At 43.9% G+C, this 13432-nt stretch overlaps 2 protein-coding genes across 4 annotated transcripts in view; both read left to right on the top strand.

The window, feature by feature from the left end:
- Positions 1 to 5682, top strand: part of LOC105908560 (SH3 and multiple ankyrin repeat domains protein 1-like) — a 50459-nt gene extending 44777 nt beyond the window's left edge. For all 3 annotated transcript variants that reach the window (XM_031560812.1, XM_031560813.1, XM_031560811.1), the window contains 2 exons: positions 2708 to 3748; positions 4222 to 5682. In XM_031560812.1, coding sequence (XP_031416672.1) covers positions 2708 to 3748; positions 4222 to 4303 — 1123 coding nt within the window. In that variant the 3' untranslated portion in view covers positions 4304 to 5682. The remainder of the gene's footprint in view (positions 1 to 2707; positions 3749 to 4221) is intronic.
- A 710-nt stretch (positions 5683 to 6392) lies between these two features.
- LOC105908603 (protein kinase C and casein kinase substrate in neurons protein 3-like) lies at positions 6393 to 13105 on the top strand. The gene is made up of 10 exons (XM_012837146.3): positions 6393 to 6651; positions 8078 to 8149; positions 8328 to 8484; positions 9103 to 9338; positions 9746 to 9901; positions 10196 to 10371; positions 10962 to 11082; positions 11320 to 11387; positions 11581 to 11660; positions 12258 to 13105. Exons 2-10 carry the CDS (start codon positions 8078 to 8080, stop codon positions 12368 to 12370), a joined length of 1179 nt encoding a protein of 392 aa, XP_012692600.1. The 5' UTR covers positions 6393 to 6651; the 3' UTR covers positions 12371 to 13105.
- The last annotated feature ends 327 nt before the right edge of the window (positions 13106 to 13432 follow it).

Genomic DNA, 13432 nt, shown 5'->3' with positions numbered 1-13432 from the left:
AGATAGAGCACAACACCTGACCCCACACTCAGTCAGAGATAGAGCACGACACCTGACCCCAAGCGACCCACACTCAGTCAGAGCTAGAGCACAACACCTGACCCCAAGCGACCCACACTCAGTCAGTCATAGAGCACAACACCTGACCCCAACACCTCTCCGAACACCTCAGATTCATGCAGGTCATGGTCAACACACCTTGCTATACTGCCTCCATGGCACTGCTTGCTCTGCTCCCACACAGTCTGCTTATCGTAGTTTTAAGGGAGATTCACGGGTGAGCAGGACAGTGCTCATCTGCCCGTCTGTTAAATGTATAGTCATCTGAGGTTGTGTGTGCAATAAGACCACAGTTAAATACCCAGTTTAGGTTTAGTATTGAGTTGTTCAGTAAAGAGTCAAGTTTTTGCTGTTTTTCTGTGGAAGTGAACCACTCACTTGTGTTAAGATACAGCAATGTTACAGCCTGACACCTATAGGACACATCAGATATATGTATATTTATATTTATATGCGTAGTATATGTAAAGGACAACAGCTGACATCCGTTATGCTAACTAGCTTGATAGCAAAGTGGATTTAGAGACATTGTAATATTACATGCAGGTACTTTTCAGGTCAATGTGCTTGGATATATGGTATGCTACTAACTGGCTAACCACTATAGGTGATGCATGATTGTAATTGTGAATTTTTGTGGAAGGGAATAAAAAGAACAATGAAGCCAATTATGTTAGCTAGGTGATGCACTGGGGAGTGAAAACAACCAGCTATGCTAATGAACTGATGCACTATAGGCTACAAATCAATGTTCTTTGATATGCTCATCTATGCTCAGCTAGCTGGTTGTGACTTGAATGACAGACTTGTTTTTCTGGGGGAGGGATTTGAGGTGAAACAGAAATAGCCTGACCCTGATTTTTAGCTGTTTAGCTGCTTGAGTTGTTCCCCATTAGTCAAATCCTGATTTATTTCATGAACCAGAACATTGGGTGATTGGTCTAGGGCATATTGAGGCTCATGGCATAAGGAACCTCCTGGGAGTGAGGTTTACTCACTGCATAGCACTGTGCCCGCTGGCTACCATTACACAGGTTCAAGTCCACTAAGGGGCTAGTCTTCTCACAACACTGGTTACACACGCATTCAAATGTGATCTGACATTAGGCAAGGCAAGTTTATTTATATAGCACATTTCATACACAGAGGCAGGTTTATTTATATAGCGCATTTCATACACAGAGGCAATTCAAGTTGCTTTATATAGAAGCAGAAGAAATATCCAAATAAAACATCAAGACAAAGTGAGTGCAAATCAACAAAGGATAAAAACAATTTGTTTTAATATATATATATATAATTAAAATTTATTAAAAAGTACACAGTGCATAAAGTAGTTACTAAAAGAACAAAGATAATTTGTTAATAATTAAAATATAAGTAATGTAATTATACTAAGAGTAAAGTATAATTAAGTATAGTATAATATATGCAGTAACAATAGAGTGCACATTTTAGAGCTCAATCATACACACTTGAAAAGAGAAATGTTTTTAACCTGTATATAAAACTTGCTACATTGGGACACATCTAAGATCTTCCAGCAGTATGTTCCAGTTGCATGCAACATAACAGCTAAATGCTGCTTCACCCTGATTGGTTTGGACTTTGCGCTCTGCTAGCTGACCTGAGTCCATGGACGTAAGAACCCTACTCAGTTTATATTTTTAAAACATCATAGATGTATTCTAGACCCAAACCATTCAGTGATTTATAGACTTGTAGCAGCACTTCTATTCTGTAACTAACTGGACGCCAGTATAAAGATGTTAGAGCTGGAGTAATGTGCACTGTTCTCTTGGTCCCTATCTTAGGAAGACCAGTTAAGAGGCCATTACAGTAGACCACTCTACTGGAATTAAAAGCATGAATGAGCTTCTCTTGGTCCTTTTTGGAACACCAAACCCCTTGATTCTGGCTATATTTTTAAGCTGATAGAAGATAGAAGACTGTTTTGGTGATTTACCTTGATATGGTTGGTAAAAGGGAGATCTAAGTCTATGAGAAGATAAGTACTTTAGTAAGAAGTTAGTTCTTGTTATAGTTCATTTTGTGTGCTATATGTCCATTAGTGAGACACAGGTGTGTTCAGATAGCCTACCACCATCTCATATGGGTCTTCAGAAATGCAATCAGACAGAATATAACAGTAGGCTATTTCTTATCTTTCAAGACTAGCTACCTAGCTTGCTAGTAAAGGTTACCTGTGTTCTAACTGGGAGACTGTGGGAGATTGAAGACTGGAACCATATGCAGTGTGTTTATGGAATGATGAGTTTTTATATTGTTACATTCTTACATTGTATAAGGCAAGAAAAAATATAAATATAAAAGATTTATATGATATACCTGATAGTCAGTCACACAGAAATACTGCTACATTGTTGTATGGGAGCCATATCAGATATTTACACAAAACAACACTGATGGACAAACTTTGGACAATGGACCAGAGAGGCGAATCAAAGGTTTCTCTGAGGTTTATTCCAGCGTGCTCCTGCAGGGAGTCAATTCCAGCATCCAACGTAGAAACAAGGAAAAGTACATTACAGTAAAGCCACATTATAGTCTGCCATATGAGTAATTCAGTCTCTAATAATGTTGTGAATTTACAGTGGGCGCATGCCTTGTTCTTTCTCTCTGACAGGTTTCAAGAAGACGCCACATCAGCCATGAGTCCCCCTTTAGTGCGCTCCTCATCCCCGCTGCCTGTGCCTGTCTCCATCCCACACGTCCTCCTCAGGGCCCTGTCCCCCACTCTCCCCCTCTCCCCAACACACCACCCCTCCCTTCCTCCAATGTTACCCCCTTCTCTCAACCCCAACATGTCCCCGACTCTGACCCCGACTCTGACCCCTCTAAATCTCCTACAGTCCACTACACCCACTCAGCCACCCTGCTACTCAGACTGGACGTGTCCACCCTCCCCTCTGGCTCTCAATGCTCCCCCTCTTTCCCCGTCGTCCCTCTCTCACCCTGCTCCGCCCCTATCTCCTTCCTCTCTCTCTCGCTCCCACCCCCCTCTGTCTCCATCCTACTCGCCCTATCCCACGTCCCCAAAGCATCGCACCAAGTACCGCGGCAAAGCGCTGGAGTTCCAGTTCAACTCCCCCGGGGAGCTGCGACGATCTGAGTCTCACATCGGCCACTCCCCGCGCCGCCGGGCCCCCAGCCCGCTCATCTCCTGCACGGACCGGCCCCAGCCTGGACCCCCCAGGCCCTCCTCCCTGCCTCTCTTCCCCAGCTCCATGTACAACGCCCCGTTTGAACTCCAGCCCCCGCTCACCCCACCTGCTCACTCCATGCCCCTGTCTGACCCATACTTCCCCAGCACCCCTCCACTGTTCTCCCCAAACCCAGCGCCCACCTCCAACCCACTCCTGGTCTCCCGCTCTCTCTCGCCCACTCACTTCCTGTCGGGTTGCTCCTCCCCTTCCTACCCTCCACTCACCCTGCCCCCACCTGCCAGGCCCTTTGCCACCAAGCCCCTCCCTTACTGGAGCAAGTACGATGTTGCCGATTGGCTCGTCTACTTGAACCTTGGGGAGCACCACGAACGTTTCCTGGACAACGAGATCGACGGCTCTCACCTGCCGTCGCTGACTAAAGAGGACTTCCTGGACCTGGGAGTGAGCCGGGTGGGCCACCGGATGAACATCGAGCGGGCGCTCCGCAAACTCACCAACAGGTGAGGCAGGACCGGGCGGAGAGACGCGGAGAGAGTGAGGGAGCAGACAGCGTCAGGGAGGAGTGTAGAAGAGGGAGGAGCTGCCCTTTAGTCTTCTTTCTTTCTTTCTTTCTTTTTTTTCCTTTCTCTCTTTGTGTCTCTCTTTCTCTCTGTCGTTTGGTTTTGGTCCTCAGTATTCTTTTGATGTAGCATGGCAGACACAGCGTCTTTTGTTGACTTCTTATTTGTCCTCCTTCCCTCCCTTGTTTGCCCCCCTTTTTGACTTTCCTTAGTATACTAGATCTATCAGTGTATAGATCTGTTGATTCTACACTTTTTATCCAAGTATCTATCCATATATCTATAGAGTTTACTGTCTATAGATGGTTAAGATACCCCTCTACTTTCCCCCCTTGCTATTCTCGATTTCTTATCTTCCTTCTCTCTTCTCTTCTTTTTTTCTCACCTCTTGATTTGCCCTCCCTTTCTCCTAGGCTCTCCTCTCCTTTCTCTGTCTCTACTGTTTCATCTGAAGGACAGAGCGAAAGAATGAAAGATGAGGGGATTGAGAGCTGAGAGAATGGGGGGAAGAGGGAGTCTTGTAACAAACAAACTACTAGAGAGATAACTGAGAGATCTCTCATGACTGAAAGATTACCTAAAAATGACTGAACATAACTTGGAGAGAAAATGCAAGCAGAGAGAAGAGCTGGATAATTTTTTTTTTTTCAAGTGATTTCTTGCGTGGTTCACTGCACACCTGTGGTTTAACCAATACAATCGTGTACAGACGAATGCAGATCTTTTCACACAACTTACCGATACATCAATATCACACACACACACACACACACCAGTTACACATGCACACATACACACCTCGCTAACAAAGCAAACGAAGACATTCAGAGTGATCAGAACCAATCGATCGCCCAAATAATCAGCGTGATTTCAACTGATCATCCAATCAATGAACACAATTCCATCTGCTAGACAAAGACTCCGACTACAGTGGTGATCAAGCCGTGGACGTGGCGGGGGAAGAGCCAAGCTTCAAGCTGTTTTAAATTTGCTAGGCCACTGCTACATGTCTTTCCTTTTCATTTGGTCTGGATGACAACGTTTTAGTTTATGGAATTGTTATTATTACGCCATTATGGATACAATGTGAATTACTGATGTTGTGTTATGGAACATTGCCCTCATCACAATCACCATTATTGTGGCTCTTTAATGGAGGCCCAGTGGCGATGATTCAACGGATGAGGACGATGATAAGAATGAAGGTTGTGGTAATCTGTGAGGACAATGTTGCTTCTGATACTGCTGATATTGACCGTGGGGATGGAGGAATAAGACATTAATTGCAAATCATGATAATGATGACGTTAATTATAGTTTAAAGTTATAGTAATAATGGTTAAGTATGTACACTCTTTTCAAGCTCAAAAAGGATCTTTGTCTTCCAGATAGTCTGAAACCTGCGGGGGTCTGATGGGCTTTTAGTTTTACCTTGAGATGCTCTCTACATAATCAGCTTGTTGTGAATTTAGTGGATGCCTACACACACACACACACACACACACACACACACACACTCTTGTATTCTGCATGAACATTGAACCATGCATTACCAGTACCTGCAAACACACCCAGGAAACATGCACACACACATTTACAAACAAACAAACAAATATGTAGTGTTATGCGTTTCTTTGCTTACGGGAGGTTTCTCATAGAATGGGTTCTGTAGAGAGCATCTCTATATATATTTTAAAAAGAATATTTTAGAACATAGTCAAATCTATCCATTAAATTATATATGAAGACAATATACAGTATGAACGTGTGTATGCAGAGGTAAGGAAATATATCAGAATTTCTATTGTTTTAATGAAAGATAATAATGCTATATATAGTTATTATTAAGATATTTGAATAAATGATAAACAAACTATCATTGTCTGATGTTTACATGTTTACCTCATCTGCAAGGACAGCCACCCTTTCTTGATAAACGTTTATGCACCAGACATATTCTACATCAAACATGAGACACCTTATTTCCATTTCTAGTTCATTTGGTCTGAAACAATAGTGCTGCCTCTACGCCTATTATTAAAAGTGCAGACTAATTAGGAGTAACAATTTAATTATTGGTTAGGCACTAAATGCATTTAAAGTGAAATAATTCACTGAGAGTAATTGCATGCTTTATATTATTAATGCAGTCATTAAAACAGTGGGTGTCGTTACTGGAATAATTGGGTTTTACACACGTTATACATCATGGATTTGAGCAGGCCCCCATATAAGGCAATGCTTTTTGAGAAGTTACTGGATTTATTTTTTCCTAATGTTACTTGTATTTTGTTATTTTTAGAGAATGTATTATCACTTTGCTGTGTTTGAACTTTGAACTGTGTGAACCTGAGACTCCTCACCCCTCTGCTACACATGGACACACACACATACTAGCAGCCGCACAAAAGCACATGCACACTAATTGGCTTGCATGACTGGCCGTCACTTGGCACTGTCCTGTTAGAGAGAGTGGGTTAAAATAAGTTCACATTTCCGCAGTTCCTCCATGTGAGGACACACTAATTCATTAACACATCATTGCGAGTTTGTGTGTGTGTGTGTGTGAGGACACATGTGAGTAAGTATGTGTGTGTTAAAGAGAGAGAGAGCGTGCGTAAGAGAGAGTGACTGAGGAGTGTGCAAGAGAGAGAGAGAAAGCTGCCATCATATGACACTGACTGAGCCAAGTTGAGAAGCAAACTGCTGCAAAGGGAGAGACACGGAGAGGGGGAAAGAAAAGAGAAATGAGTGGATAGAAGAGAAGTTGACAAGCAGAAGAAGAACAGATAAACCCACAGAAGAGTGAAAGCGTCCACCTGCGGCTAGGAGAAAACTCAAAGGTAAGGCTTTATCTCTCCTCGTAGCAGACTACCCTTTACCGAGCTGAATCAGGATCAAGGGCTCTGTCAGATCACTCTGTTGTCGTCATGCCTACTCCTCATCTGTGTGATTACTGCATGTAATAGATGTCACTTTACATTCATAACCATGTTGTGTGAGTTAAGGAGTGTGTGTGGATCTGTGTGACTCTACACATTGGTTGGAAAGTAGGTCGATGAGTGAACATGCGGACGCATGAGAAATATGAGGGACTAGTACTGTCTGTCTGTCTGTATGGGCATGTGTGTGTATCTGTTTATCCCTGTAAATGTGTGTGGTCCGTTGCTGGGTGGGGCGCATATGTGCTAATTTAAGCGCTTAAATATTTTGGAGGTCTACAGCAACACTCACTATGCAGTTGTCAATGAAATAAGTATTGAAACATCTGAATTACATGATGAAGTCTGTGATCTCATTTTAAGATAATTGTGAACAGTCCTCCAGACAAATCAGCTTTAAATGAAACACGATGGGTGTATTATAAATATAACTGCGTGATTTATGGCTGTTAGTCCAGTACCCAATATCAGACAATGATAGAACTAGGTATGCAATGGGTAGAACCAGAAGAAAGACATTGAAAAATTGCTGTTTGCACTTCTCATTTGCAATCACAAGTCTTACGAAAGATTGTGGTTTTCCAGTTTCACCCTGCCTATCTCTATGCCTGTGTGTATAGTAAGCTGTCATTATTCATCTATTAATAGCTTTAATATACATACACAGTGTGAAGTGCTTAGGGGTGCTCCTAACTGTCCTACTGGTTGCATTGCGTCAGTGCTCAGCGCGATCCACTCGTGAATGTAAACAGATGTTGATGTTTCACGGGGCAGGGCAACAGAACAATGAAAAGTCAAGAAAGTCGGGAAGAGTGTGTGTGTGTGACACGTCATGGGCGGAGTTTGGGTTGTGAATCAGAGAGTGAAAGAGTGAGAGTACGAGATTTAATGAGTGAGAGAGAGAGAGAGGGAGAGGCAGGGGAGAGCCATATGACCTTTCTCTGCTGTTTATTTTGGGCTGGCCGCTGCCTCACACGGAGGAATGTAGTGGGGGCTCTATTCCCCCTGACAGATTCCAGGCTCCCAATGCCAACTGTGTCAGCTGTGTGGATCACTGTGGCTGTGTACAGTAGACACAAACAAGCACAAATGGCGTCCGCAGACTCTGGAGGCTAGTCCCTTTAAACCACATGACACATGACAGGGACCGGGGAGCTCAGCCGGTGTCGGCTGTCGTATGAAGATGTACAGTGTTAAGCATGAAGATGTACGGTGTTAAGCATGAAGATGTACAGTGTTAAGCATGAAGATGTACAGTGTTAAGCATGTGTTTGCAGACTTGGCTTTGGCATGTTGGGCGCTCCGGTAATCTGGACTGTTTTTACAGATGGATGCTAATGAATCAGCGCCGCCACCCATAGCCCCTCCGGAGGACGTCAACAAACTGAGTTTCTGGATGGTAAGCGGGAGGGACAGGGGGAGGGAGATGGTGACTGAAGCAACTAGACAGTAATGAGGGGTTTTTTTCCCGGCCACACCTCGTTTAATGAAGTGTGATGGCCCTTACAATTTTTCCGTTCTCTCTCTCCATCTCACGGTCTCTCTCTCTCTCTCTCCTCCTTCTTGTTCTGTGGTAGCCTGGGAACTACCAGCGCACAGTGCAGAGGACCCCGGACTCATTCCAGGCGTGTAATGACCTCGTGGCCTGCTTCCAGGAGCGTGCCCGTGTGGAGAAGCAGTACGCCCAGCAGCTCAGCGTCTGGAGCAGCAAATGGAAGAACATCTCTGAGACGAGTCCGTCCTCATCTCACTCACTCCCCATCCCTCACTCACTCATGCCCTTGTTGCCCTACACTAGAACTCCATTACCCAGAATTCATATACATTTCTTATACTGTATACATACATACACAGGATCAAAATGGTCATGATTTATGTTTAGGATGTGTTTCATGTTTTTATAATTATTACATTCATATTATGTTTTAATGTTTTTCCAAAGGATACCCTACACACTGGCAATAGTTGATATACACAAAATCCACTTACATTCCATACATGGCACTATACATTTGTAGACCACACATTTAATGTCTAAACCAGTCTGGATGCTGCATCCTATGTCCTTACAGTAAGCACACTGCTCCTTCGTGTTGTGCAGCCTGCCCTGAAAATAGTCAATCAACAAATAGTTGAACCTGACAAATTGTTGCAAGATTGGACCCATATTGTTCCTTAATATGCAATACTTTTCCCCATAATTACAATTTTGTGTTCGTCTGGTCTCATTGTTCATATTGACATTAGTGTTCTGCTTCCAGTTGTGTTTGAATCTTTGTTTGTCTCTCTTTATCTCTCTCCCTCTCTCTCTTTCTCTCTCTCTATCCCTCTCTCCCTCTCTCTCTCTCTCAGGGCCTCTGTATGGCTCCCTCATGCGGGCCTGGCAGTGTTTCTTCACTTCCACCGAGCGTCTCTCCGTCCTGCATTCCAGCATCTCTCAGTCGCTCGTGGCTGAGGAAGGGGACCGCGTGCGCACCTGGCAGAAGGACACCTTCCCACGCAAGGTGTTCCACGGCTTCCGCGAGGCGCACGACTTAGAGACAGAGTTCTCGCGTGCTCAAAAGCCATGGGCCAAAAAGCTGAAGAAAGTAAGACAACAGAAATACAAAATGTGACTGCAAATGAGAAAAAGAAAAGATGCAAATTGAGTGGAGCTGACTTTGACTCCTCCATGACATTCTGCTTACTTATGTCTTGATCACATTTTATGTCAAATGTTTCAGCATACAGTATTTTATTTACTTTTTTTTTTACTTTAGTTAGTCATTTACTAGACCCACGTATGAGTATTATATTATGAATCATACATGCAGCAATACACTTTTTTGAACTTTTTTGACACGCATGGAGAAAAATCCCCATATGAACCAGTGGCACAGGACCATGTATAATGCCATGTATTTTTAAATGACCTATTATGTAGATGCTAGGTTCAACTTTTTGTCAGTTATATCATCTCATATTTAATAGCATATCTCCACCGTTTGGTTTTTAGCTGGAGCAGGCACGTGCAGTCTTCAACAAGGCCAGCCAGCGCGAGCAGACTGCCATTGAGCGCGAGAAGGCGGCCAAGGAGAACCCTGCTCTGAGTGAACAGAAACTCAACAAGATCGTCAAGGCCACGGAGAAAGACAGCGAGGAGAAGGAGAAGGTGAGACCCCTCTCACAGCTGACCTGCATCACACGCAACATGCATGCTTAACGAGTCCCATATGTAGCTTTATTTTCAACATGTATTATGGAGCAGTAGCAGTGGTTTATGTAATATAATGCATATAATATTATATGTTATATAATAATGATGCTTCTTGCAAGAACATTTTATATGTATACCTTTCATGTTAGGGACACAAAACCCGATAGAGATGTTTGATGTCCGGTAATGTGTAGGCTATTGTGTGGCGGTCTCAGAGAACAGACAGGTTTGTGACTGGTGTTTCTTCAGGCCCGTGAGAAGTATGAGAAAGTTCTGGAAGATGTGACCTCGTACGCCCCTCGCTACATGGAGGAGATGGAGGCTATTTTTGACAAGTCACAAGAGGAGGAGAGGAAACGCATCAGCTTTCTCAAACAGGCCTTCCTGTCAATACACCGTCATCTGGACGTCACCAACAATGAGAGGTGTGTTTGTGTGAGGGGGGTGGATATCTAGATGAGCTCTCTCTCTCTCGATGTATTTCCACCTGGCTATTTGTGCAATGCTGGTGCATGTGTGTGTGTGTCTATATTTTTTCTTAATGTAAAGATTGTGAACAGCAGTGTATGTATATGTTTGTCACGTGGATGCATGCACGTGTGTCTCTGACTCACAGGATATATTTATACAATGGTTATGAAATGTATGCATTCTTCTCTCCCTCTACCTCTCTCTCTGTCTCCCTCTCCCTCTCTCTCCCTCTCTCTCTCTCCCTCTCTGTCTATGTCTCTCTCTCCCTCTCTCTCTCTGTCTCCCTCTCCCTCTCTCTCCCTCTCTCTCTCTCCCTCTCTCTCTCTGTCTCCCTCTCCCTCCCTCTCCCTCTACCTCTCTCTCTGTCTCCCTCTCCCTCTCTCTCCCTCTCTCTCTCTCCCTCTCTGTCTATGTCTCTCTCTCCCTCTCTCTCTCTGTCTCCCTCTCTGTCTCTCTCCCTCCCTCCCTCCCTCCCTCTCTCCCTCTCTGTCTCTCTCTCTCCCCTTTCTCTCTCCCTCTCTCTCTGTCTCCCTCTCTCTCTCAGTGTGAAGGCTGTGTACAGTGAGATGCACCATACGCTGATGTCAATAAGTGAGCCAGATGATCTGCGTTGGTGGAAGAATAATCACGGTCCTGGCATGCCCACCGACTGGCCCAGCCTACAGGTACCATCCTCCCATCCCTCCACATATTATCATCTCTCCCTCCTTCATCCTTCCATCCCTCCACATATTATTATCATCCAGTCATCTATCCACAGGACTATTCATTCCTTAACCCCCTTACCTTTGGGCCATCCATATTCACACGTTCTTGTGATGTTTATATTTACATAGATATCGGGCTGTTGTTAACCCATTCTGTTTCAGTATGGTACTCATGACTTAAGTGTGTTTCACCAGGAGTGGATTCCTCCTCTGCGCAAACCAAAGCGTGGCAAGAAACCTAAGCGAGGACTAGAGGAGAGAACGTAAGACTGTGCGCTGTTTCACACACACACACACACACACACACACACACACACACACACACACACACACAAGACCTAAAGGCATTTTGGGTGGTAATATACTGCAATATAACGCAATCTGTTTTTCATTCTCTTCTTCCCTCTATCTCCTCCCCCCACTCTCTCTGTCTCTATCTCTCTCCCCCTTACTCAGAGTGATGATTGGAGGGGTGAAAGTCCGGGCTCTGTATGATTACGTTGGAGAAGAAGAAGATGAGCTCTCCTTCAAAGCAGGTAACATTTTGAATGGAACCCATCTCAAAAGGGAGCCCATCTGCCCCTGGCTATCTGCACAATTATCTATTCTTCTCTGAGAATAGGAGCCACGCTCAAAAGATTAATCTCAGCACATTTCACAGATCTCTTCAGTTATTGATGGTAGGCTATAGCATGCTATATCCTTTCACCCGCTCTCTACCTCACAATCTCTACTCTTTCAGTTTAGTGCCCCCACCCCACCCCCACCCCCCCCCCCCCACTTCTCACTGTACTTTCAGTGAATACAAATCCTGTCTGAACCCAGAGAGACCTGTAGAAAATATTAGAGGTTTTCTGTACTGGTAGGGGGAAAAGCTTAAATTCACATTCCAGGTGTTAAAATATAACAAATTCGTTTGGGAAGAATGCTGTGTGTGCTATGTAATACATGTATGTATTCAAAGAGTATTTTAAAGCATAGTTGGCCATGGTCTAGAAACCCTGAGGTGATTAGTGGTGTGACCCTTTTCTTTTTGTGAAGTCACGGAGCATGGATGGTGTTCTGTTTGTAGCTTGGCTCACTTACTTCACCTGGGTCCCCTTTGAACAAGTGTCTCCTGCCTGTCTCTCCAGGTGAGCTGTTCCTGAAGATCGAGGAGGAGGACGACCAGGGCTGGGGCAGAGGCATGAAGGAGGGCGGTGTGGAGGGATTCTATCCAGCCCATTACGTTGAGCTCACAGACTGACCTCCAGCCCAGTAGGGGAGCCAGAGGGCTCAGATGCAGCTGCTCCCGATGTTACCGTAGCAACCAGGAATAAAGAATGTGGACAGCTGATTGTCTGCACCACTGTGCCTGGAGCCCCAGAAAACCCTTGAAGTATATTTCCCCCTCTCACATGAGAGTAATGCATTAATATTAACCAAAAATAGGTTTACACCTGGAGGTTTGAAAACAATGCAGCATTTATTCATTTCATTTTTTCTGAATGCAATTTAACTGTATTCAAAATTTCTAAATACATATATATAGAGTTTCTAATTAAACCTAGTTTGGGTTTGAACAGTCTAATTTGTCCCCGGTCAGTTGCAGATGTTTACAGATGCTGAAGAATGGAAGGCTAGAGAGTACTAGCTGAATCCCAAACAAAACGATGTATCTATGTGAAACAAATCATATGATTTTCCTGTGTATTTTAAAGACACAAATGTGACACTTAAAAAACAATGTCAGCCAGGTGACATGGACTGTGTATTTACATCAGACTTTAGTGGTGCCTGTCCCTGTAGTCCAGACACAGTGGTGAATACTGAGAACTACAGAACACTTGTTCCAGACCACGTCTAGTTCCTTCCTCATCGTACTGACGTCATCGCACAGAGGCCACATGGAATGTCTTCAGCAGATGTGAGGTGCTGTGTGAATGCCGCTGGGAGCAGTGCTCTCCTGTTACATCTACAAAATAAAAAACACTAAAGAGTAGTAAATGTGGTCAGTGCTTCAGTTCTTTTGTTTTCTCTGGGGCCGAAAGACTTCTTTCAAAATGTTCAGCCTGTTCTACACAAAGAGGTAGTGATCTTCTGCACAAAGTGTAGCGCTTATAGGAGTTATTATTTCAGGCTTTAAGAATGTGTAGCTTGTCAGATTCATTTCTCTCAGAATGTAAAATTTACAATCACAGTCCTGTTAAAGAAACTTGATATGTGGAGGGGAAATGAAAACTCTAAGTCCAGGCAGGATTTCAAAAGGGAGATGTTGAAGAAACACAACAGCAGTAAACAGAAGCACATCTACCTGTTTTTGATACGC

Source organism: Clupea harengus, chromosome 23, assembly GCF_900700415.2.
Source record: "Clupea harengus chromosome 23, Ch_v2.0.2, whole genome shotgun sequence".
Classification (NCBI taxonomy): domain Eukaryota; kingdom Metazoa; phylum Chordata; class Actinopteri; order Clupeiformes; family Clupeidae; genus Clupea; species Clupea harengus.
The sequence above is the reverse complement of the archived record's forward strand: the minus strand, read 5'-3'. Positions and strand labels throughout refer to the sequence as shown.

Coding starts and splice junctions, on each gene's coding strand:
- LOC105908603 (XM_012837146.3), top strand. CDS start 8,078: ATGGATGCTAATGAATCAGCGCCGCCACCCATAGCCCCTCCGGAGGAC. Junction 9,902..10,195: donor ACAGCGAGGAGAAGGAGAAG/GTGAGACCCCTC, acceptor GTGTTTCTTCAG/GCCCGTGAGAAGTATGAGAA. Junction 10,372..10,961: donor GACGTCACCAACAATGAGAG/GTGTGTTTGTGT, acceptor TCTCTCTCTCAG/TGTGAAGGCTGTGTACAGTG.